Source organism: Caenorhabditis briggsae, assembly GCF_000004555.2.
Source record: "Caenorhabditis briggsae complete genome, chrIII, whole genome shotgun sequence".
NCBI classification, from domain to species: Eukaryota; Metazoa; Nematoda; class Chromadorea; order Rhabditida; family Rhabditidae; genus Caenorhabditis; species Caenorhabditis briggsae.
Genome location: NC_013490.2, coordinates 2454576 through 2478069, shown reverse-complemented (window position 1 = coordinate 2478069; position 23494 = coordinate 2454576). Strand labels below are relative to the sequence as shown.

The 23494-nt window shown below is 41.6% G+C and overlaps 4 protein-coding genes across 4 annotated transcripts in view; all 4 read right to left on the bottom strand.

The window, feature by feature from the left end:
• CBG11688 overlaps window positions 1–1713 on the bottom strand; it is a gene marked incomplete at both ends in the record, with an annotated part of 3663 nt that extends 1950 nt beyond the window's left edge. Inside the window, 3 exons of the mRNA XM_045243477.1 lie at window positions 228–876; window positions 925–1252; window positions 1471–1713. Of these exons, the coding sequence (XP_045094665.1) occupies window positions 228–876; window positions 925–1252; window positions 1471–1713 (1220 nt within the window). The remainder of the gene's footprint in view (window positions 1–227; window positions 877–924; window positions 1253–1470) is intronic.
• A 7893-nt stretch (window positions 1714–9606) lies between these two features.
• On the bottom strand, window positions 9607–11520 carry CBG11690 (the record flags this gene model as incomplete). The annotated part of the gene is made up of 3 exons (XM_045243476.1): window positions 9607–9705; window positions 9748–11114; window positions 11493–11520. The coding sequence occupies 3 exons, from the start codon at window positions 11518–11520 to the stop codon at window positions 9607–9609; spliced, it is 1494 nt and encodes a 497-aa protein (XP_045094664.1).
• Window positions 11521–13376: 1856 nt separating this feature from the next.
• On the bottom strand, window positions 13377–22302 carry Cbr-ani-1 (the record flags this gene model as incomplete). The annotated part of the gene is made up of 10 exons (XM_045243475.1): window positions 13377–13646; window positions 14623–15015; window positions 15599–15724; window positions 16192–16528; window positions 16925–17757; window positions 17870–18253; window positions 18713–18880; window positions 19414–19617; window positions 20233–20584; window positions 21770–22302. The coding sequence occupies 10 exons, from the start codon at window positions 22300–22302 to the stop codon at window positions 13377–13379; spliced, it is 3600 nt and encodes a 1199-aa protein (XP_045094663.1).
• Window positions 22303–22857: 555 nt separating this feature from the next.
• Window positions 22858–23494, bottom strand: part of Cbr-scav-3 — a gene marked incomplete at both ends in the record, with an annotated part of 5813 nt that continues 5176 nt past the window's right edge. The window contains one exon of the mRNA XM_045243474.1: window positions 22858–22962. Within this exon, the coding sequence (XP_045094662.1) occupies window positions 22858–22962 (105 nt within the window). The remainder of the gene's footprint in view (window positions 22963–23494) is intronic.

The following is a 23494-nucleotide window of genomic DNA, read 5'->3' as shown; positions in this document are numbered from 1 at the left end:
AGCACTTTATTGACGCTCTCCATTGATCACTACTCTCACTTCTGTTCCCATGGCTACTGTCTTCTGATCCATTCTTTTCCGTTTCCGTGTCTCCTCGTTTCGCCTCCTTGCTCTTCTCCTTTTTCCAGCTATTCTCCTTCTTTTCGTGTCGCTCCGATTATCCGAGCCCTTGCCTTCTCTTGTCTTCGTTCTCTTGCTGAAGAACGATATCCTTAAGGGACTCGTACTGGTCCTTTTTCGCCACTTCATATCGCTTCATCGTCATCAACTTTTGCATCGTCGGGTCATCTCTTAGCGCTCCCATAAGCTTCGTGACTCTCAGTTGTGACATTGTCTCTTCTTCAAGATGAGGAAACGCTCGCTTTGACCACTTTTCCACGTCCATCAGGTACTCCCACATCGGCTGTTTCGGCTTTCGCTTCAGCTCCTCAAACTCGTTGAGAGCTTCCGCCTCACGATCTCCTTGCCTCCTTCTCAACTTCTCTTCAAACTCTTTGAAAAGCGACTCGATCGATCGATCGAATCGATTCGGAAGTGTCTTGAACAACGTCCTAGCAGCATCTTTCAGAAATTTATCCTCTAAAATTGCCACCATATCTGCGTCTTTCTCCGTGACCGCTTTGTACTTCAACAGAAACGATCTCTTGAATTCTTTGACGTCTCCTTTCCCGTCGAACTTCTCAGGCTCTGGCAGAGCTGACGCCCTTATCATTCTGCTCAGACACTCCACCATTATTCGTGAACTGTCCCGTGACACTCGCGAACATCTCTCACTGTCGCGCTCACACTTTCTTCTTTCGCTGACTCGCACACTTCTTTCCGGAAAATCCCCCACACTGCTCTTCACTTCCCAATTCTTCACCTTCACGCGCCAGTCTTCACTTCGATCATTTTTTAGGTCACACTTCTTAGAAAAAGACTCACCGGTCTTTCTTTCCTTTCTCTCATCGCGCCAATCCACCGACGAACCATTCGAACTTCTTGACGACGATCTCCTTGAGTGCACCTGAATTATCTCTTTACTTCTTGACTGTATTTCTTTCTTCTTACCTTCTGCGCTTTCCCATTGGCTTTTCCACTTCTCCGACGTTTTCCTTTCCTTCTGCAGTGCCCTTCCCAGCTCCTCAATCGTCTCTTCTGCCTTCTCGGCGGCTCTCCACGCTTCTTCAAGCTTCTCGACCAACACCTCCTTTTCTCTGCTTGTTCGATCTAGATTTTCCTCGAATTCTGCTTGCTCTCTCGTCCATTTTTCCTGCAACAATTTCAACTGGTTATGAAACACTTTTGATTCAGTATTTCTCGCGCTCGCTGTCAAATTATCCGGTAAGACCGCATCCCGCAAGTCTTCCAATTTTTCCAGCCCGTTTCTCGCATTATGCGCATCACAACGCGCTCCCACTTTCCACTGCCCAGCTCGTTGTAGCGCTTTGTCAATTCGCTGACAAACTCTTTCATTGGCTTCACTATCACGTCTTTCTGCCTCTCTGAACACTTGCTGTGCACGCCCAACTGCTCACGCACACTCTCCACGACTGTCTCACTGGTTCCGATGAAATCAGCGTAACCTTTGACAAGCTTCTTTCGCTCTCTCAGCGTTACCTGATTCTGCATCGCATCTGCCCAGCTCTCCATCGTCGTCGTCCTCGCTTCACTTTTCTCGGGATCCACCGACTTGTCCTTGTTGCTTCTTGACTTGCTCCCGATCGTAGTCATCTCCAAGCCTGAAAACAAATCTTTCCTTCAAAAGAATGTTTTTTCGGCGTTCTTCTTTGCTGTCTTTCCGATAGGCCTTCACCTAATCGTACTTTCCGTTGATCAATTTCACAATAATTTCCTGCCGGTTCCTTCAAACTCGGAGAAATTATTGCGACACCCTACAAAACGAGAAAACTCGGTAGGCCTTCACCTGCACGAATTTCCTCTTCGCAAATTCTACAAGAACTTCCTGCAGGTTCCTTCAAACTCGGAGAGATTCTTGCAAAATTCACTAAATTTTGCGAGAAAAAACGATAGGCCTTCACCTAATCGCGATTTCTCTTTATTAATTTTCACAACAATCCTCTCACTGGTTCCTTCAAACTCTGGAGAGAATTGATGCAAAAAACAACGAAAAAGAGGTGAAAGAACGGATAAACGGATAAAATAAACGGTTCGGCCCCCAAATTGCCCGCGGTATGTCCGGGGTATCAGGTTCCTGTGATAAAATAGAAGAAAATCAACAAGAAATGTAACAAAATCGGTTTATTATGAACAAGTTAAAAAGAAACAACAAATAAAAGCTTAGAATTCAAGCAAACTCACTTGAAATCCTTAAAAGAGTCCCTAGAACAACCACGAGCCAAATCCAAGCTCGCAATCCTCAAAAACTAAATTTAAATTGTGCGCGCGCCGAGCGGGATAGCGGAGTGTCGTTGCGTGGGTAGAGGGAACCTTTAGAAGGAGTTGGAGGGTAGATGCACCAGGCAACTAATTTATCTTGCTTCATTTGAAAGATATCGAAAAGTAGTGAACTGATAAAATGTTACTGATACTATGATGAAGATTTTGTCAGTTTACCACTTTTTGATATCTTCTACAGTAACCGAGATAATTTTGCTCTAGAAAAATGACTTTTGAACTCACTTTGCACTGATTCAACTCCTCCATTTTCTCCTTGAATCCAACCAATTTGATCAACTTATAGGACGAAATTGCAGCCCATTTTGCTGTCGAGAACGTTATTTCAACTTCGAAAGCTTCTCGAGCATAACCAATTCCTTTTTGTACCTCCTTCAGGTGTTCCTCTTTGGTCGGTGGGAAATTGGCAATAGTCAAGAAGTACTTGGCCAGGCGCCAGAGGATTTCAGCTGAGCAATTGCCTTTTGTGTAGTACTGCAGATACAGTAGTCATACAAAAAAAATAAAGAATAAGAAATTCTGATTCGAATGGTACTAAGAACAAAGCTCTAGATTGAAAATGTGCAGAGTTATGGGTTAATTTCCAAATGAGCTGTAATTTCCGACATGGTTTATATTTAGCCCTGTAACTAACTACAAAGTTAAAATATTTTAAAGTTGATTATATATTCTTGCAGCTGAATATCTAAGGATTATTTTGGTATAAAAACCATTACAACACTCCTTGAATTTCATAATAAATCGTGTCTGCAAAGATTTCTTAAGTTTGCTCATGGCAAGCTTTCATATAGGTGTCGTGGAATATCACATATTCCACGAGTCTTTAATCTCAAATGAGGAAAATCCTCTCTAATGTTCTTTCAGGTTTCTTCAGATCTTTTACACCCCAACGGCCTGCATTCAAACTCCCGCCAACGTCACCAGTTTGAAGCGTCTCGTGCGTACACTCCACCAACAACACGCTTCTCCGGCGCCAAGTTCAAGTCACCTGCTCAAACATGTCACATTAATTCTCTCTTATCTTTGAGATGACCTTAAAGGTGGGGGGACATGAAAAAAATAATGTTCTCGAAATTCCGTTCAAAGATGCCTCTCGAGGAGTTGAACTTGTGAGGGCGATGATTGAGGGTGCGGCGCCGCTACCGACTGAGCCACGCGGGCAAAGAGAAATCGAACGCCCGATTGCATACATAAAAGGCGTGGACGACAGCTGTACGCAGAGTGACATTAAGCGTTGTACACCGTCACGGTAGAATGCATACTCTAGCTACAAAAAAACTACGAAAAATCTCCTGTCCCCCCACCTTTAAGTCATCTTTCGCTAACCTTTTCTCTATAATTATATTTAATAAAGACTTAGTAATAAGTCAATGTTCTTTCTATTGACATTTAGGTGCACAGTTTCTAATTCCTCACATTCGTTGAACTCTTCATCGTTTTCTCTCTTGTCTTCGACGTCGAACCAATTGTGTCACTGTCTCTGGCAGTGGACCACAAAAATAGGTATGTATAGCATTTGGTACTGTAACTTGCTTAAGAATTAGAATTTTACAAAGATGAGTATATGTCCTTGTAGCTGATGTTATACAGTTCATTTGGATATAAAACTTTCTACAAAAGTCTTCAAATTCCTGTGTGAAATCAGAGACTAAACTTCATATACCGCCTCAAACTACTGAGCGAAAGACATGCTTTATGTTTTGCACTGTAACTAACTTCAAAATTGGAATCTAGCTAAAAACTTTATAGACTCCTGTAGCTCAAATTTTGAGAATCATTTTCGTATAAAAATCAATGTTGTAGGTTACGGTGGGCCGCGGCCGCAAGGCTTTCAAAACCAATGATTAAAATTCTATAATATCTCCCCTCACGGTCAAGCTTGATTTTAGTACCAAACGATTCGAAATTTTAAAAAAATTTTAAAAATTATAAATTTCTTACCGCTTCAAGTAATGCAAAAGCCTTTGTACACTCATGAACCCGGATGGTTGACAACCACTGGTCGATCTGTTTAAACGGCGGAGGATCTGGGAGTTCTGAAGACATGGTTTCGTCATCGGACATTCCCCTGGAAAATTAGCCGGTTTAGAGGTGAAAATGAACAAAAATAAGTTGAAAAATTGATAAGTACAATGAAAATTAGGTTAGGAACACATTTGGAAACATTTTTGGAAAAAAAATTTTTTTTCGAAATTTTCTATTTTTTTGAAGAGTGCATATCTCATATCAAGTTTAATCAATTTTCAATAACAATACATCATTAAAACGCAAATTTTAAGTTAATCATTTTTGTACTTTAAATTTTTGAAAACTACAGTTTTGAGATTTGCTAGAGCGCAATTACTGACACAATCGTATTCTGAGAGTAAAATTGCCATAACTCGGCTTAAAGTAATTCAATTTTTGTATAATTAATATCATAAAATAGGAAATTCAATTTCAATTTTATTTTTTTTTTTTTTGATATTTCAAAACATCTTGCCCCCACACAACAAAATAACACACATTCCCATTGAATAAAGCAAGATCAAATCTCATTTATACAGATAAGACAAGTGGGCGGAGCCTGAGAAACTAACTAGTAAACAAAATAAGAAAAAGGGGCGGAGCTTCTAAGTACAGTAATCCCATTGGGCTTGATATGTAGGATAACAGTAGAAATCGGACAAAAAATGCCTGAAATTTCAGATATTTAGGTCAGATTTTTCCAGATTTTCAGGTTTCCACAAATTCCGATTTTTTCAGAATTTTCCTGATTTTTAAAGATTTTCAGATTTTCAGATGTTTTTTTTGCTATTTTCAGATTTAGTGCAGATTTTTTGCGAAATTTTCCAGATTTCCAAAATTTTCAGATTTTGATTTTTTTTTTTCAGAAATCTGTAATTGGTCCGGTATTGCCTGAAATTCCAAAAAATTCCAGTGCTGAAAATCGTAAAATCTGGAAAAATCTGAACTTAAAAATCTCAATTTTCAGCTCCAAAAACTGCTATTTCATGCCTAAAAATTCCGATTTTTGACCTGTTTCTTTTTTTTTCGTATCGCAAACCCCCAAACCCAAAAAATCGCAAAAAAAAGAAGAAGATGTTGCCTGTGTATGTATGTGTGTGTTGCGAAAAAAGGACGCGATTCTTCATCAAGATATATAATTTCCGTGAAAAATAAGAAATTTTTATTTTTTTGGAGGTCAAACTGTTTGGCTGCTGGGGGTATAATCGTCCCCCCCCCCCCCCCCCAACCACCATGTTTTCAAATCATCTACCAAGGTCTTTTATTCAAAAAATAGATAATGAGAAATCGGTATACGGTAGCTGATGGTTTCTGAACCATGCACTTTTGTCTTGAATGGAAAATTCGGGCTAGAAAATTTGAGATGTAAGCTACGGCGGGAGACCGCGATCTAGGCTCATGTTTTATACCAAAATCTTTCTTAGAATTTCTGCTACAAGAATATGTAATCAATGTTTACAGATTCCAACTTTGAAGCTAGTTACAGGGCAAAACATAGGCCATATCCATGCGCTAACATTACAAAAACAGGAGCTGCAAGGCCTTGGGCCGCGGCGGTCGAGGTTAATAACTTTTTATATCAAAATGATTATTATAATCTCAGCTACAAGAACATATAACTATCTTTAGAAGGTTTCAATTTTGAAGCTAGTTACAGTATCAAATGCTACACATACTTATAAAGCTAAAGCTTGTCATGATATAACTCGAGGAATCTTTGCAGACATTATTCAATATTATGGTTTCTATATCAAAATGTTTCTTATAATTTGAACTACAAGAATATATAATTAACTTTGCAAGAATCTAACTTTGAAGCTAGCTACAGTACTAAACATAAGCCATGTCTCTAGCTAGGAACTTGAAGGTTCTACAAAAAGTTTGATGGCAAGGTTTATCTAGGAATGTAGGGGTTTCATAATCATTATTATACCAAAATGATCCTTGAAGCATCAGCTATAAGAATATATAAATATCTTGGCAAGATTCTGATTCTGAAGCTAGTTACAGTACCAAAATCTGCCGCACTAATTTCACCTTCTCTGCTATTTAACGGTAATCGGACAAAAAGGAAACGTTAGAACTTTGAAAAAAGATGAAAACATTGGAAAAAACAAGAAAACTGAGGGCAATAAGTAGTTTGTGGATTACTGTAGTGTTTTATCTTTTTTTTTTTACCTACTTGGGAATTTGGAAAAGGAACGCGGGATTTAATCTGTAAAACTTGACTATTTAGGATTTTTCCAAAAATTAAAGAAAGGATACATTTTTGTCCCGAGTACTGTAGGTACATGATCTTTTACGACACCCCAAAATTCTATGTGACAGAGCCCCCCGAACCAGTAGCACTTTGGAGCCCTGCAGCAATGTTTTGACGAGCTACAGTAGTCCCTAGAATTGTCACCGGTTTAAAATTGTTGCAAAAAGAAAAAAGAATGAATTTGTTATCAGCTCGGTATGGAATATACATAAATAACCGTCTTGTATCGTTAATCAACATCAACATGTCATTTTATTATTTATGCGATTTGTCTCTCTCTCTCTCTTCTTGTTTCTCTTTTCGGAAATCCATATCACTTCCGTGAATCTCATGCTGCCTTGTAATCCAAAAATCGCTTATTTTTCTTTTGTCTAGTCTATGTATGATACTTTTTGTTCGAAATTTTGTATTAGCTACAGTACAACCGCGTTACCTATATATCTCGGTTACTGTGAAAGATATCAAAAATTCGTCAACTGATAAAATGTTACTAAGATTATGATAAACATTTTATCAATTTTACCTTTTTTTTATCTTTTACAGTAACCGAGATATGTGAGCTTGAAGTTCAGAGTCGGTAGCGGACGCTCAGCCGGCGGTTAACTTTGAGTCGATTTATCTCAGTTACTGTAAGAGATATCAAAAATTGGTCAACTAATAAAACATTTCTGATGAAATGGTAAACATTTTATCAGTTGACTACCATTTGATATCTTGTACTGTAACCGAAATATCTTGGCATAAAGTTGAGAGATTGGCAGCCGACCGGCATTGCTCAGCCAGCGGTTAACATTGAGTCAATTTATTTCGGTTACTGTAAGAGGTATCAAAAAGTTGTTAACTAATGAAATATTGCTCATTTTATAACAAACGTTTTATCAGTTGACAGTTTTTTGATATCTTTTAGAGGAATTGCGATAAATGGGCTTAACGTTTAGAGGTCGGCAGCCGACTGCGTTGCTCAGCCAGTGGACTTAACTTTAAGCCAATTTATCTATGGTACTGTAAGAGATACCTTAAAGTGGTTAACTAATAAAATGTTACTGATATTATGATAAATGTTTTATCAGTTGACTAAATGTTGATATCTTTTACCGTAACCGAGATATATGGGCTTGAAGTTCGCCTTATTTTTGGCGCCAAATTCGAACCCAATTAAACTTCCTCGTCCAGTTAGAAGGGACTACTGTAAATAAAAGTTCTAATTGTAACCTAGTTAGCTCTACTGTAAGTCTTCAAAGTGCCTAAAACTCGATTCAAATCGGGATTACTGTAACAAATGACACTGAACTGTGGGGGTAATTAATAAATCAACAGCATCTGCCATCTATCACAAAGAACTTTGGCATCGTAAAAAGTACCTACCGTACCGCCGGACAACAATTTATCCTTTTTTCTGATTTTTCTCAATAAAAAATAGCTTTTACAACTTTTTATGCCCAAAAAACATGGATTTTTGGATTTGAAGTCTGTCCTTTTTGTGGGCAAAAATTGCGATTTTTAGACAGCAAAAACTGCCAAATTAGGCAATTTTTGGGTTCAAAATAAGAGCTAAGAATCCCCATATTTTACGTTATAATTGATGTTGTAAGTCTCAAAATTAGTGTTAAGGATCTTAAAATTGGTTCTTTCTAGCCTAAAATTATGATTTTTAGTCCAAAATTTGGGATTTTAGCACCCCTTTTTCCCTTCCTTTTGATTGGATAAATCAAATCCCATTTTCCCTCTCCAAATAACCGAAATTAGATCAAAAATCAGAAAACTACAGTAATCCCTCAACTACTACTTCCGAAACCGCCCTTGTTTTACTTGTTTATGTCATTCGTCCTTCTCGGAACTTTTCTCTTTTTTCGAGAAGATCATTTTCTCTGCGTCTCTCGCACAGAGAACATTTTTTCGGAGATAAGAAAATCTGGGACACAAAAACCAAAAAAAAAAATTTCATACCGAGAAAAGAGAAAAATTGCAACAAATAGAAAAATAGAATGCCTAAAAGCAATCGCGCCCCCATTGACAACTCTATTGGGCGCCAAATTCAAAAAAAAACAATGATTACAACATTTTCAATTTATCATCCGATGGGTCCCGTCTGAAACATCTTAAAATACAGCATCCGAGGAAAATGAAAAAAACACAGGATGCCGAAAAAATCACATTTGCAGAGAGGGTGGAGACGAAGGCGAGAAGAGATGGGGATCTGGAATTATTTTAGATTTTTGAGCCTATATATCTCGGTTACTGTAGAAGATATCAAAAAATGATCAACTGATAAAGTATTAATGATAATATGATAAACATTTCATTAGTTGATAATTTTTTGATATCTCTTATGGCAACCGAGATAAATTGCCTTAAAGAGGTCGGCGCTTACCCTTGAGCTTGGATGCCGACCTCTTAACTTTAAGCCTATGTATCTCACTTCCTGTTAAAGATACCACAAAAAAATTAATTAATAAAATATTACTTATAATATGATAAACATTTTATCAGTTGACCACTTATTGATATCTCTTACAGTAACCGAGATAAATCGGCTCAAAGTTGCCGTTCTTTTTGACGCCAGAATTGGTTAAGGTGGGCTACGGTATCCTTAAAGGTGGGGGGACATGAAAAAAATAATGTTCTCGAAATTTCGTTCAAAGATGCCCCTCGAGGAGTTGAACTTGTGAAGGCGAGGATTGAGGGTGCGGCGCCGCTACCGACTGAGCCACGCGGGCAAAGAGAAAGCGCACGCCCGATTGCATACATAAAGACGAGGACGACAGCTGTACGCAGAGTGGCGTTAAGCGTTGTACACCGTCACGGTAGAATGCATACTCTAGCTACAAAAAAACTACGAAAAATCTCCTGTCCCCCCACCTTTAAAGGCACACAACCCTAGCCAAAATTATACTCATTTTGAAGCCCTTAAAATTTCCTATCATCTACAGTATGCCTCAAACTTACTCTTCCACTGCTTTCGGCACCGGAGTGGCTTCTCGTTTCGGTCGCTCATTTCTCTTTTTTGAGCTTACGGGACGGGACGTCGTAGTGCGTTTCTGCTAGGATAAAGATCTGATATCAAAAATTAGGGGGTACTGTACCTTTGGATCTTTTGGTTGCTTGCTGTGCTGCTGAGGATCTTGGTGACGGGCTGGCTGAGTTTGTGGAGTCTGAGTAGCTGACGCTTGTTGAGCTGCTGGCTGTGCTGGCTTTTTAGTTTGAGCAGGAACCTCTGGTTTCGGTTGAGCTGGCGTAGCTGGTTGCTGCTGGATTGGCTGAGCTGGCTGGGTGGCTTGAGCCTGAGCTGGTTTGGCTTGCTGAGCTTGAGCTGGATTAGCTTGAGCTGGCTTAGCTGGTTGAACTGGTTGAGATACTTGAGTCTGAGCTTGTTGAGCTGGAGATGGCTGATCTGCTGGTTTGACCTGCTGAGCAGGAGCTTGAGCTGACTTCGCTGCTGCCTGAGGTTGAGGACTAACTGCCGGAACCGCTTGTGACTGCTGAACTGGCTTAGCTGCAGCTGGAGCAGGTGCTTGAGGCTTTGCTGGAGCAGGAGCCGCTGGAGCTGGAGCGGGAGCTTGGGCAGGCGGAGTTTGAACTAGCTGAACTGGAGCTGGCTGAACTGCTGGTTTGACTTGTGCAGCTTGCGGAATAGGCTGAGCTGGCTTCTGGACTTGAGCTGCAGCTGAGGCAGGAGCAGATGTCGCCTGTTGAGCATTTGAGACTGGTTTCGCCTGTTGTACCGGTTGGACAGCTGGCTGAGCTGGAGCTGGTTTCGCTTGTTGAGCTTGAGTAGGTTGAGCAGGAATAGGTTTGGCCTGCTGAGCATTTGAGACTGGTTTCGCCTGTTGTACCGGTTGGACAGCTGGCTGAGCTGGAGCTGGTTTCGCTTGTTGACCTTGAGCAGGTTGAGCAGGAATAGGTTTGGCCTGCTGATCAGCTTGTTGAGCAGGTGAAGCTTGCTGGGCTTGTTGAACTGGGACAGGCTGAGCACTTACGTGCTGTTGGACAGGTTGAGCTGCTGGTTTGGCTTGTTGAGCAGCTTGCTGAGTAGGAGGAGCCTGTTGGACTGGAGCTGGCTGCGTAGCTGATTTGACTGTTTGAGCAGCTTGCTGAGCTTTACCTTGTTGGACTGAAATAGGCTGAGCTTGCTGCTGGACAGGCTGAGCTGCTGGCTTGGCTTGTTGAGGGGCTTGCTGGACAGGGGGAGCCTGGGATGTCTGCGTAGCTGCTGGCTTCTGTTGATTGGCTTGTTGAGCAGCTTGCTGGGCAACTGGAGGTACTTGAGCTGGTGCAGGCTTGGCTTGCTGAACTGGAACAGCTGCATGGATTGGCTTCTGGGCAGGTTGAGCTGGCTGCGTAGCTGGTTTGGGTTGTGTTGGTACGGCTTGCTGAGGTGGCTGCTGGACAACTGGAGGCGTTTGGGCTGGAGCTTGACTCTGAGCTTGAGCTAAGGCATTCAGCAGTAATGCTGAAATAGTGCAAGTTATGAGGTTACGAATGTATGCTTATCAGACGCATAACTTGGTTCAAACTTGGAACTGCAAGTTGAATCAAAAAATGAAATGTAGAGCTCAACAAGATCTAAACAGTAGTATTTAATTCATTTCTATTGAAGTACTGATAGTGAGTCAGGGACCGTAAAACATCCATTGGCTCTTCGGCGGCCTCTGTTTTGACTTGGCGTTTCGAAATAGATTAATTGAATGGTAGTTTGTTGATCTTGCGAATTTCTACAGTATACCTTCAGATTCGAGCAAAAATCACCATTTTGAACCAAGTATTAGTCACGGCCATCCTCTTGGGAAGAACGGTAGAAAATCAGGGACATAGGGATTCAGGAACTCACCAAAACCAACTATAAAAACGATCCTCATCGTGCCAAAAAGCCAAAAAACCAAGGTATCAATGTGATAGGTATACGTAGCTTCAGAGAGGAAACATACAAAAAAGCCAACTCGACAAAAAATATGGAAATTTGGGTGTATTGTATAGTTACCAGGAATAAAACATACAAAGAGAGGAACAGAGAAAAAGGATACGGCTTTTGTTATGATAAGCTACACAGTACAGCAAAAGAGAGAGAGAGAGACGCAGAGAAAAACCTGGATTTTTAATGGTTTCGGCGCTATAAACTCGGTCAAGATCGAAGTTTTTTAAAACTTTAAAAAATCATCAGATTTTGTTTCAAATTTCCTATCGAATTGTATAACTTTCAAAAGTTTTGGTCCATGGGGACCAAAGTTACAGGCAATTAAACTGATATCTAGGTTCCGTTATGGTAAATGCGCTCCAGTGCACCTCAAAATGTAAATTTTTTGAAAATTCAAAATTATAACAAGTCTGCTTCAAATTTCCTATCGAATGGTATAATTTTCAAAACTTTTGGTCCATAGGGACCAGAGTTACAGGCGTTTCTATTCCGCTAGCCTAATTTGGAGCAAAACTTAATGGATTACTAAAGGCGCAACTACCGTAACCCTTGTTCAAACTCAAAAATTCCAATAAACCTGAATTCGTCGTTTTTAGAGCTTTCAAATGAGCCTAAACACGACTATGTTCCTTTAAACGCGAAATTCGACTTTAAAGGCGCATAGGGGTCTTGAAAAATCAAATTCAAGGAAAGTAGGTCGTGATTATACTCATTTTGAAGCTCTCAAAAAGTTAAGTTTGAATATGGAACTTTTAGTGCAAAGAAACATTATTGCGCTTCAGAAGACGTCAGAATTCGAAAATTTCGTTAATTCGCTCAGGATAAATGCGCACCAGTGCACTTCAAAATGCACTTTTCTCAAAAATTCAAAAATCAGCTTAATCTGCTTTAAATTTCCTATCGAATGGTATAACTTTCAAAATTTTTGGTCCATAAGGACCAAAGTTACAAGCAATTAAATTGATATCTAGGTTCCCGTTGTGGTAAATACGCTCCAGTGCACCTCAAAATAGGAATTTTTCGAAAATTCAAAACATCAACATAATCTGCTTTGAATTTCCTATCAAATGGTATGACTCATTAAAAATTTGGTCCATTGGTACCCAGGTTACACCCGTTTCAAGTAAGAGCTGTTCGAAGAATCTCAAAAACTCGAAATCTAACGTCTTCTAAAACACGTAATTTTGAGTTTCTTGAATGGAAAGTCGCTTATTTGAATTCAGCTCTTCCATAGCTTCACAATGAGTATAATCATGACCCACTTTCTTCAAATTTGAAACTTGGGACCCCTATGCGCCTTTAAAGCCCCAAATTTTAAATTTAAAGGAACGTGGTCGTGTTTATACTCGTTTTGAAGCTCTAAAAACCATAAATTCGAATTTGTTGTGAATTTTTGAGTTTCAATAAAATCTGGAAGAGTTACGGTAGTAGTTGCTGCGCCTTTGAACTGGAGCCAAAAAACCAAGCTCAAACTACCGTAATCCTTGCAGTGTTTCGTCGGGTTTGGGCTTGTTTTGAAGCTCTCAAAGAGCAAAGTCCAATCGTTCAATTCTTATATTACTCCCCAAATTTATTCATTCACAAAAGAAAAGGAAAAACAATCGAGATGGATAGTAGAAGACAAGGGGGGGGGGGACACACAAGAGAGGCTAATAATTTGATGACAGCGAGAGTAAAAAGCGGGCGGGAATTTGAATTTTTTATAGGATTAAACAATAATTGGGAGAGTTTACAGGGGTTTAAAACAAGAGCATTAGAGAAGTGAAAATTTGAGAAAAAAGCCGAAAAAGGGTGGCCAAATTACAATTGGATGGGATTTCTCCATGTACACAGCTGTCGGGACGTCGTATTGATAACTGATAACCACTTCTGAAGGTCTTGCGTCGTATCAGCAGCCAACATCACTCTCAACTGCATAATTCCGTTTCCGTTGCCACGTGGCTCGTCTCGATCGTCTTTTGGCGCCCAAACGTCGATATGGAAGCTGTTGGGGAAGGGGCAGATGTCTTGGACTGTTGAGGCTCCTTCCGAACGGCAGCACGTCGATAGATCCATTAGTACCAGGTAGCCCTGGAAAAAAAGTGAGAAATTAAGCTCAATATTGGATGTTCAAGTTAGAGCTCGAGATAATTCGAATTCGTCTTCAGAAGAGCTTTTAAATGAGCCCGAACTCGGCTAGGCTCCGCCCATTTTCACTGTGAAAGGTCTACGGTAGTTTGAGCTAATTTATGGGGTCCACTTTAAAGGCGCAACACTACCGTAACTCTGCCAGATTTATCTGGAACTCAATAATTTTATAAAATTCGAACTTATGGTTTTTCGAGCTTCAAAATGAGCCCAAACACGAGCATGCTCCTTTAGACTTGAAATTTCGAATTTAAAGGCGCATAGAGGTTCAGAAGACGTCAGAATTCGAATTTCTCGGAAATTCAAGATATCATCATCATCTGCTTCAAATTTCCTATCGAATAGTATAATTTTCAAGAGTTTTGGTCCGTTTGGACCCGAATTACAGGCGTTTTAAGAACTTCGAATTCTGACGTCATCTGAAACGCGCAATTTTGATTTTTTTTTGAAATTACGAGTTTTAGATCCAAATCTAACTCTCTTCGCGAGCTTCAAAATGAGCCCAAACACGACTAGGCTCCGCCCATTTTGAAATTTCGAGTTTAAAGGCGCATGGTCCCCTCGACGTGGGCGGAGTCTAGGCTCATTTTGAAGCTGTCAACTTGCCAAACTCGAAAAACCAATTTTTAGAGAATATGAAAAGCACCTAATCGGGTTACGGTAATCCTTAAAGGCGCATGGCATGGTCCGCTCATAGTTGGCGGAGCCTAGGCGTGTTTGGGCTCATTTTAAAGCTCTGGATGAGCCCATTTCAGAGAAAGTCTAGTTTTAGGATTACTGTAGTGCTAGAGCTCATTTCGAAGTCTAAACGATTTTAGGTCATTTTGAAGCTCTTTTAGGATTACTGTAGTTTTTTTGGAGCTTATTTTGAAGGTCTCAAACTCCCTATTTTTCAGGACTACTGTAGCTTATTGCTCACCTTGGATCCCTCATCCTCCGGTTGTCTCCAGAACTTCATCTCCCCGTCCTCCAGAACGCACCAATACCGAGTCCACGATCCCAATCCCTCATTCGTTCGTTGGTACATCGAAAGGAATCCCCGATAGAGAATATCCGCCCCGTCGTCCGCCTGTTTCTTCACTTTCATTTGTACCTTTCCAGCCAAAGGATGAACGACGTGGTCCAGTTGATAACGGTGTTTGCCCGGGCAGCTGATATCGAATTGGAATGATCCGAGGAGGTGGAAATCAGTGATTATCGATTGGCCACCGTATCCAGTTGGCATCGTTTGATTGCTCAGCGTTGTGGATCCGAATAGACTTTGACTTCCAGATGAGGAGGTACTTCCACCAGATGAGAATGGATTACGAGTCTGGAATCAAGGGAGAGGGGGTTGCTGTAGTTAAAAGATATCACTAGGAGACACAAGTATACCATGCAAAAAGGTCCGCGTGGCCTAGAAACCTTCAGCTAGGCCATTAGAGGCTTGTGGAGGTTTCTAGGTTATCAGAAGTGTTTTCTAGAAACTCCAAGGGGACCTAGAAACCTCCAGATAGGCCATAGGAGCTTCCAGATAGCATAGCTTCCTTCCCAGAAGTTCTCTAGGCCATGGCGAGACTCTGGTGGCCTAGAAACCCCCAGTTAGGCTACAGAGCCTCGTTGAAGATTTCTAGGTCATCAGAAGTGTCTCCAAGAGATCCAGAAGGATCCTGGTGGCCTAGAAACCTCTGGCTAAGTCATGGAAGCTCCCAGTTGCCCTAGCTTGCTTTCCGGATGTTTCTAGGCCATAGTAACACTCTGGTGGCCTAGAGACTTTCAGGAAGGCGATTTCGAGTACTGGATGACCTAGAAACCTCTAGCTAGACCACAAAAGTCTCCTAGGGTGTTTCTAGGCCAGAAATACCGATTTTCAACATTATAAACACAAAAACATGCGGTTAGTATCACAGACATACATGCAACTTTCTCCACAAACGACACGGAAGTCCCAATTTTCGAATGCGTCGTTGTTCGGCATCGGCTGCAGCTAGACGAGTCTCACGCTCACTCCGATCAACATAATAACACCAATTGTCGGCGTTCTGTGATGGTTAGTTCAGAGTGGACAGGACAGACACACAGACAGACAAAATACAGAGCTCCATTTCACAGGAACCGAAATATATGGGCTCAAAGTTTGAGCTCATTTATCTCGGCTCCTCTGATAAAATGTAAAAAATCTGTCAACTGATAAAATGTGCGCCATAAGATGAGCAATATTTTATCAGTTTACAGTTTTTTGACATCTTTCACAAGATCCGAGATAATTGAGATTTATCAGACAGACTGAGTAGCCCTTCCTTGAGCCTGTATATCTCAGCTTCCATAAAAGATATCAAACAGCTGTTAACTAATAAAAAATTGCTCATCTTATCAGCAATATTTTATCAGTTAACAGATTATTGATATCTCTGATAGGAACCGAGGCAATTGAGCTCAAACTTTGAGAGTTAGAGGGGTCATCAACAACAGAGCTGCACGGTCAATTAAAAACCTTCAGCTACCGTACCTTGGCCTTCAACGTCGTCCCCTTCAACTTGAACTTATCCTCGTGGGTCGTCGATTCTCTCACCGATCGTTGCCCATAGATTTCGAGTGTCGCACGGAAATCCGACGGGATTTTCGATAGTTTCAGAGGGACCGGGAAATCGATAGACGCCTGTCGATTGAGTCCACTATCCGAAGTGACTAGCTTGGAGACGTCGACCTGGTCGGCGTAGCGAAGGACGGCGAGGAAATAGAAGACTTCTTCCGATTTTTTGGATGCAATATGGGCGGCGACGTAGGCAGAGTCTATGCTCACAGTGAGCCCATTGATGATGATCGTTCCGCGGGGGCCATCGATTCTGGAAACATTTGGGGTACTGTAGTTTCCCAAACATACGGTTATCTAGAACCTTTGAGATCTAGGAGACTGTTATGGCCTAGCTAGAGGTTACTAGGCCATCCAGAGCTCAAAATAACTCTTCTGGAGTCGCTAGAGAGCGTAAAACTAGCTAAAATCACGATTTTAGAGCTAAAAATGACACCCTAAATTAGCCAAAATCCGCTCAGAATCACCTGAAATAACCTAAAAATGACACTAAAATTCGTGATTTTCGAGCCTTGGTGTATATGGCCTAACAAGAGGATTGTGGCAATTTAACTTTGCTAGCCTAGCCTAAAGGCCGTAGGCTTACTGTAGCTCTTTGGGCTATTTCAAAATACATTTGAACAATCTAGGATTACTGTAGATCACTCACATTCTCGCTCCCTCCCTCTGCACTCTCTGCAACTCGTTCTGCATGGCTCTCAACTTTTCCATATGCACCAAATAGGCCCGTTGCGCCTCGAATTCCTCTCTGGATCCCCGGAAACTCGGCTCGTGTCTTGCTCGGGCAAGTGCTCGTTCCGATTGGGACACCAGCTTCTTCTCAATCACAATCGCTTCTGTGAGTCGTTTGATGGTCTCGTTCTCCGATTCGAAAATCTTTCCAGGCGTCGCCGAGGATCCTGTCATCTGTCGAAGCTTCTGCGGAGACGTCAACGAAGCCACTGGCGCCGATGGAGAGATCGAGGAGAGTGGTTGGGCTGGCGTCGCGTTCTTCTCCCTTTGCTTCCGGCGATACATCGATACAGAGTGGACCAGCTGGGAGTTGTTGGCACGGTAGACAGGCTCCTCCTCCTGATGGATCGTATTCTGAATCTCTGTGACGTCTTCTTCTGGCTCCTCCTCTGATCCTTCCTCCTCAATGTATTCTTCCTGGGAGTCATCCTCCTCAACAATCACCTCTTCCATTCGTTTCTTTGGGGACAAGGAAGCCTCACGAGCAGCCAGAGGTGTCTCTCTGAACGGACTCGGCGTCTCTGTGCCTTCAATGAATCCGAAGGCGTGGTCGATGAATCTAGAAGTGTCTTGGACGTCTCCAGCGTTCGCCACGTCTTCTAGTTCTCCAGAATCATCGTCTTCTCCTTCAAAGACGTCGTCATACTCTTCTGGAGCTTCTGGAGCCTCGTTGAAGGGTTCCGACGCGTTCCGAGAGTGGATAGACGAGGCTGATGGCCCTTTTCGGCTGGAAATCGAACGGTGGCCAATCTGAAAAATCCAATTTTAAAGCCCATTTTCTCCGAAAACTACAGAGCTCGTTTTCAGTCAGTTTTCGACCGTTTCAAGCTAAAAACGTTTCTAATAAGCCCCGCCCCCTTACCCTCGCCGGAATCGCCGTCTCCTTCATCTTCATCGCCGTGGCAATCAACGAGTCCTCCGTGGCATCTGGATGTATCGGCGTCCCTGTGGCCGATGAGAATTCCCATCTCGATTTCAGATTCTTCAGTTTTCCAAGCCCCGCCCCTTTCAGATCGCTTCCAGCCGTCTTCTCGTCGGCGCGGGCTCCCTGAACGACCGGCGTGTTCGCCTGACCTCTCCATTGAGTTTGTACCGGGATTGGAGCGGTGGCTACGGTAGCTACAGTAGCCTGTGGGTTCTGTACTCCGAACAGATTCCTCTTCTGTTGCGGTGCGACGTGATAGTGAGGCGTATTCTGAATTGTAGTCGTTGGTGCCACGTGGCGAGGATTTGGGATTGGAGCATTCTGGAAGGAAAAATATTCAAATTCCAAGTCATTTTAAGAGCTGAAAGGGCTAACTGCCAAAACTGGCCCTAGATCGTAATTTTTGACCTGGAAATTCAAAATTAGGCCAGGAGATCTATTAGAATGTTTCTAAGTTATACAAGACGTGAAACTAGATTTCTAGGCCATCTATAACGTTATCCGTGACCTAGAAACATTCGGGAAGGAAGCTAGGCCATCTAGGAACATAGCAGTGTATGGCCTAGCTAGAGGGTTCTAGGCTTGCCAGGACTCAAAATAGCTCTTCTGTAAGCTTCTAGGCCTTCTGAAGTCACTAGAAAACCTTCTGATGGCCTAGACACCTTCAAGAAGGAATCTAGGCCATCTAGAGCCTCTAGTAACCTAGCTAGAGGTTTCTAGGCCATCCAGGACTCAAAATATCGCTCCTGGAGGTTTCTAGGCCATCTAAAACACACATACATCGTTAGTAACAGTGCAATTGGTTCTGAATTTCTCCTCAAATTCCAGTCGTCTCGTCTTGGCAACCGATTTCTGCAGGGCCGCCGTTTTTGATGGTGACAGGTTTGGAGGAGCGTCCGTGTGGAGTGTAGAGGCGAGCGCTTTTGGAGATGACGTACTTTTGGGGGTCTGCAAATTGTTAGAAGCGTTAATTGGGCAATTAGCAGTTGTTCATTGGGCAGTTAGAAGTTTTTAGGCCATTATAGGTAGCCTAGAAAGGAAACTAGGTCATCTGGAAGCCTCTATGGCCTGGCTGGAGGTTTCTAGGCCATCTGACCTCGCCCACAGTAAATTTGGTGGCCTAGAAACCTCTAGTTAGGCCACCACATGCTGTTGGAGGTTTCTAGGCCATCTAGGACCCAAAATAGCTCTCCAGATGGATCCTGGCAGCCGAGAAGCTTCCAGAAGAGCTATTGCGAGTCCTGGATGGCCCAGAAACCTCCAGCTAGGCCAGAATGCTCAAAAATCGTAATTTTCAGATCACTTATAGTTCGTTTCAGTTCATCCTGAGCCCATTGTGGCCATTTTAAGGTCAATTCTAGATTGAAAATCGTGCTAACCAGGTCATTTTTAGTCATTTCCGAGTCAATTTCCACCATTTTTAGCTCAAAAATCGTGAATTTCAGCCCAATTTTATGCTTTTATTACTACAACACACTCACAAAGTGAACAGGCGAAAACATGCTCCGTCCGATGTCTTTCGAGTACGGTTTTGGCGATGAGACGAGCGACATAATGTCAGCGGGTCGTTGGAATATCGATGTTGCGGGTTTCAGTGGTGGGTGGGCTCCAGATGACGTTGTCGTGGTTGACGTTGAAGACGTGGCGACAGTTGGAGCAGTAGAAGGAGCGTTTGGTGCCACCTTCTACAGTAATATTAGTGTTGAAAATAAGAAAATTAGGTGGGAGTGAGTGGTGGTAGCAACAAAAAGCATAGTGGTGGAGATTGCTCATTTTTTGAAAATTTTCTACAGTAATCCAGGCGCATTTTGAAGGTTTTAACAAGCTGATATCGAAAACTCAAAGCTAGGATCGATTTTGACACAACTTGAGCTTCAAAATGAGCCCAAACACGCCTAGATTCCCTCAAGTTTGTGTCCCACCACGAAAACTACAGTAACCCAAAAATTTCTCGGAAATTAGTCATGTTCGGGCTCATTTTGAAGCTCTAAACGAGCTGAGAAAAAATATATAAGATTTACTTTAAATTTTCGTAAGATAAGCGAAATACGGGCAATTTACAGTATCCGAAAACCTAAAAGTGCTCATAACTCGCTTATTTTTCGAAATTTCTCCATAAAACTTTCATATTGTTACTCAGCTTGTCGAGAGCTTCAAAATGAGCCCAAACTCGGCTAGATTCTAAACATTTTTTGGATTACTGTAGTTTTCGTGGTGGGACCCCGATTCGAGGGAAAATAGGCGTGTTTGGGCTCATTTTGAAGCTCTCGATGAGTCTAGAAAGAAGAATATACTCCTACCTTCCTCATAAAAGTGTGGGCTCCATACTCATCGGTCGAGATATTGATTGAAGTAGCGATTTGGTGCTCCTTCTCCTTCAGAATCGCCTCTCGATTATCACAAGACTGCGCATTGATAATGGTGTTCTCGTGGGTGATATGCTGATTCATTGATAACTCTCCACAACTCAAAGAAGACGTCGTCACGTTCATCATTTCGGCAGAACCACCGAGTACTGTAGACATATCATTTACGGATGAGCCACCGGAGAAAATCGAGGACTCGTTGGGCAGATAATTCACATTCACCATGGGCTGCGCGAATTTTATACGGCGAGCTTCGAAATCCGAACGGCCAAGGGCGATTTCGGGTCTGCAAAAATGCTCATAAATCATTTATTTTCAGTTTTTCAGATATAAAACCTATGTATCATTGCTCAGCTCATTTAGAGCTTTAAAATGAGCCTAAACTCGACTAGATTCTGAGCAATTTTTGGGGTACTGTAGTTTTCGTGGTGGGATCCGATTTTCGTTGAATTTGAGAAAAAAATAGGCGTGTTTAGGCTCATTTTGTAGCTCTTGATGAGCTGAGCAATGATATAGAGGATTTCACTCAAAATATTAGGAAATTAGCAAGTTATTAGCAATTCCAGATTTTTTGAGATTTTCAGAAAATTTGAAATTGCTCATATTTGGCTTATTTTCTGAAATTCAGCCATAAAACCTAATCGTCCTTTCCCAACTAGTCAAGAGCTTCAAAATGAGCCTAAACACGACTAGATTCTGAGCAATTTCTGGGTTACTGTAGTTTTCGTGGTGGGACCCAAAATGTGTTTATTTTGACGGAATATGGGCGTGTTTAGACTCATTTTGAAGTTCTTGACGAGTGGAGCAAGAATTTATAGGTATGATGCCGAAATTTTGGAAATTGAGCGAGTTATGCGCACTCACAGATTTTCAGAGAAAGTTTAAATTGATCATATTTTGTTTATTCTCTGGAATTTCGAAATCAAACCTTGATTACTTTGCTCAGCTCATTTAGTGCTTCAAAATGAGCCCAATCACGGCTTGATTCTGAGCAGATGTTGGGTTACTGTAGTTTTCGTGGTGGGACCCATCTTCGAGGGAAACTAGTCGTGCTTAGGCTCATTTTGAATCTCTCAGCGAGCCGAAAAAGAATATCTTGGTTAGACATCGAAATTCTGAAAAATAAGCGAGTTATGAGCATTTAAGGATTTTCCGAGATTTTCAGAAAAACCCTAAATTGCTCATAACTTTTTTATTTTCAAATTTCTAGATTTAAAACTAATCTATTCTTACTCAACTCGTTTAGAGCTTCAAAATGAGCCCAAACTCGACCAGATTCTGAGCAATTTTCGGGTTACTGTAGTTTTCGTGGTGGGACCCAAAATGTGCCAATTTTGACGGAATATGGGCGTGTTTCGGCTCATTGTAAAGCATTTTTCAAGCCCAATTCGAATATATCGTCGAAGTTTCGTAAAATCGAGTTTAAAAGTCCCAAAAAGCAATTTTTCAAGCAACAAAAAGCGACTCTAACCCATTTTTCGCAATTTCCGGTGCAGATTTTGACGAAACGGCCACATTTGGACTTTTTGAAGCGGCATGGCCAGCCGGTGTGCACAAAACCGCGGGTCGTGTCTCTCCAATCGACATTCTCGGCGACCGGCCCTTCATGAACGCCTCCTTCGGCCGATTATACGGACTTTCGTAGTCATACTCGAAATTCTCGATCTCCTGAGCCAACATTGAGAATCTTGATGCCTTTTTTGAGGTGTTTTGGCTGTTTTGGATGGTTTCAGCGGTCTCTGAGACTCGGAATTCCACAGAGACCTCTGGAGTCTTCTGGAGCTGGGCTTCGTTGGATCTGGATGACAAACCGAACACTTTCGTGGGCGTTTGCTCTGAAAGTGTCGATTTTTCTTGGCTTTTTCTGGCTGAATATATACCCCCACCTTCCTGCTTTGTAACCCTCACTGGCTGCTCCTCATTCTCCTTTTCGCCTGATATTCCAGATATTTCCGTCTGGCGGGCACGAATCCGGTCCATAATACTGTCAAACTGATTGTCCATCGTCGTATTATGTACAGTATAACTCTGAAAATTTTGAAAAAAAACTCAAAAATTCTGAAAAAAAAACCATAAAATTACAAAGTTAACGATTTCACAGGTAAACGACGAAATTTTGGCGGTTTTTGGTTATACCGGTTGATTTGCCGGATTTTAGGCGTCCAATCGTGGCGGCTGGTATTTAGATCAAAAAAATTACCAAAAAAAAGCGAAAAGTTCACGTTAGAAAGCCAAAAAATCGCGAAAATACAAAAAAATCCAGGTCAAAATTCAAATTTTCGTGTTTGGCGGCAACGCGCCGCGGGACCCTGCCGGCTAATTCGATGCGCCTTTAATCCCGCGCACTCTGCGTCTCCTCATTTCGCACACTCTCTCGTCTCGCGATTCAAATTTTCTCGATTTTTATCTATTTTTTCTCAATTTTTCAAGGTCTTGATCGAGAAAACCGATAAAAAATGAATGAATTTATTTACAAGAAGCACCTGACGACCTGTTTCAATTATGAAAATCACAACATATAGCACATAAACTGAGAAAAAAAATAGAAAAAAAGGAAATTTAGGCCAAATTCTGATTTTCTTGCTCTTGTGGCGGCGCGTCGGTGGTTTCCACTTCGTCCTCGTCGAGTACAAGACGGCTGTACTCTTCCTCGTCGGTTTGGCGCTGAAAAATTCGAAAAATTTGGGGAAATTTGAATTTTTTGAGAAAATTTGACTTTTCGGCCTAAAATCGTCATTTTAAGGCTAAAAATGGGATTTTTGATAGTTTTGAGCATGAAAATGGGGCTCGGAACCTAAAAATCAAGATTTTTCACCTGGAAATTGAGGCTGTCAGGTCCAAAATGATGATGTTTCGAAAATTTGAGAAATTCAGGATTTTTAGGCCTAAAATCGTCATTTTCAGGCTAAAAATGATGGTTTTCAGCGTAAAAACTTGAAAATTGTGGCTTGAAACCCGAAAAATGGGGGTTTCCAGGTCCAGAAATGTGTTTTTCGGGAAAATTTAAAATTTTAGTTTTCTTGGCTTCAGAGTTTTAAGCATGAAAAAGCAGCTTGGAACCTAAAAATTGAGGTTTTTTGGTCCCAAAACAGTGCTTTTTAAAAATTTCAGGAATTTCGAGGTTTTAGGCTTGAAATCTTTACTTTCGGGCTAAAAATGGGTATTTTTAAGGTTTTTTAGCATGAAAGGGTGGAGT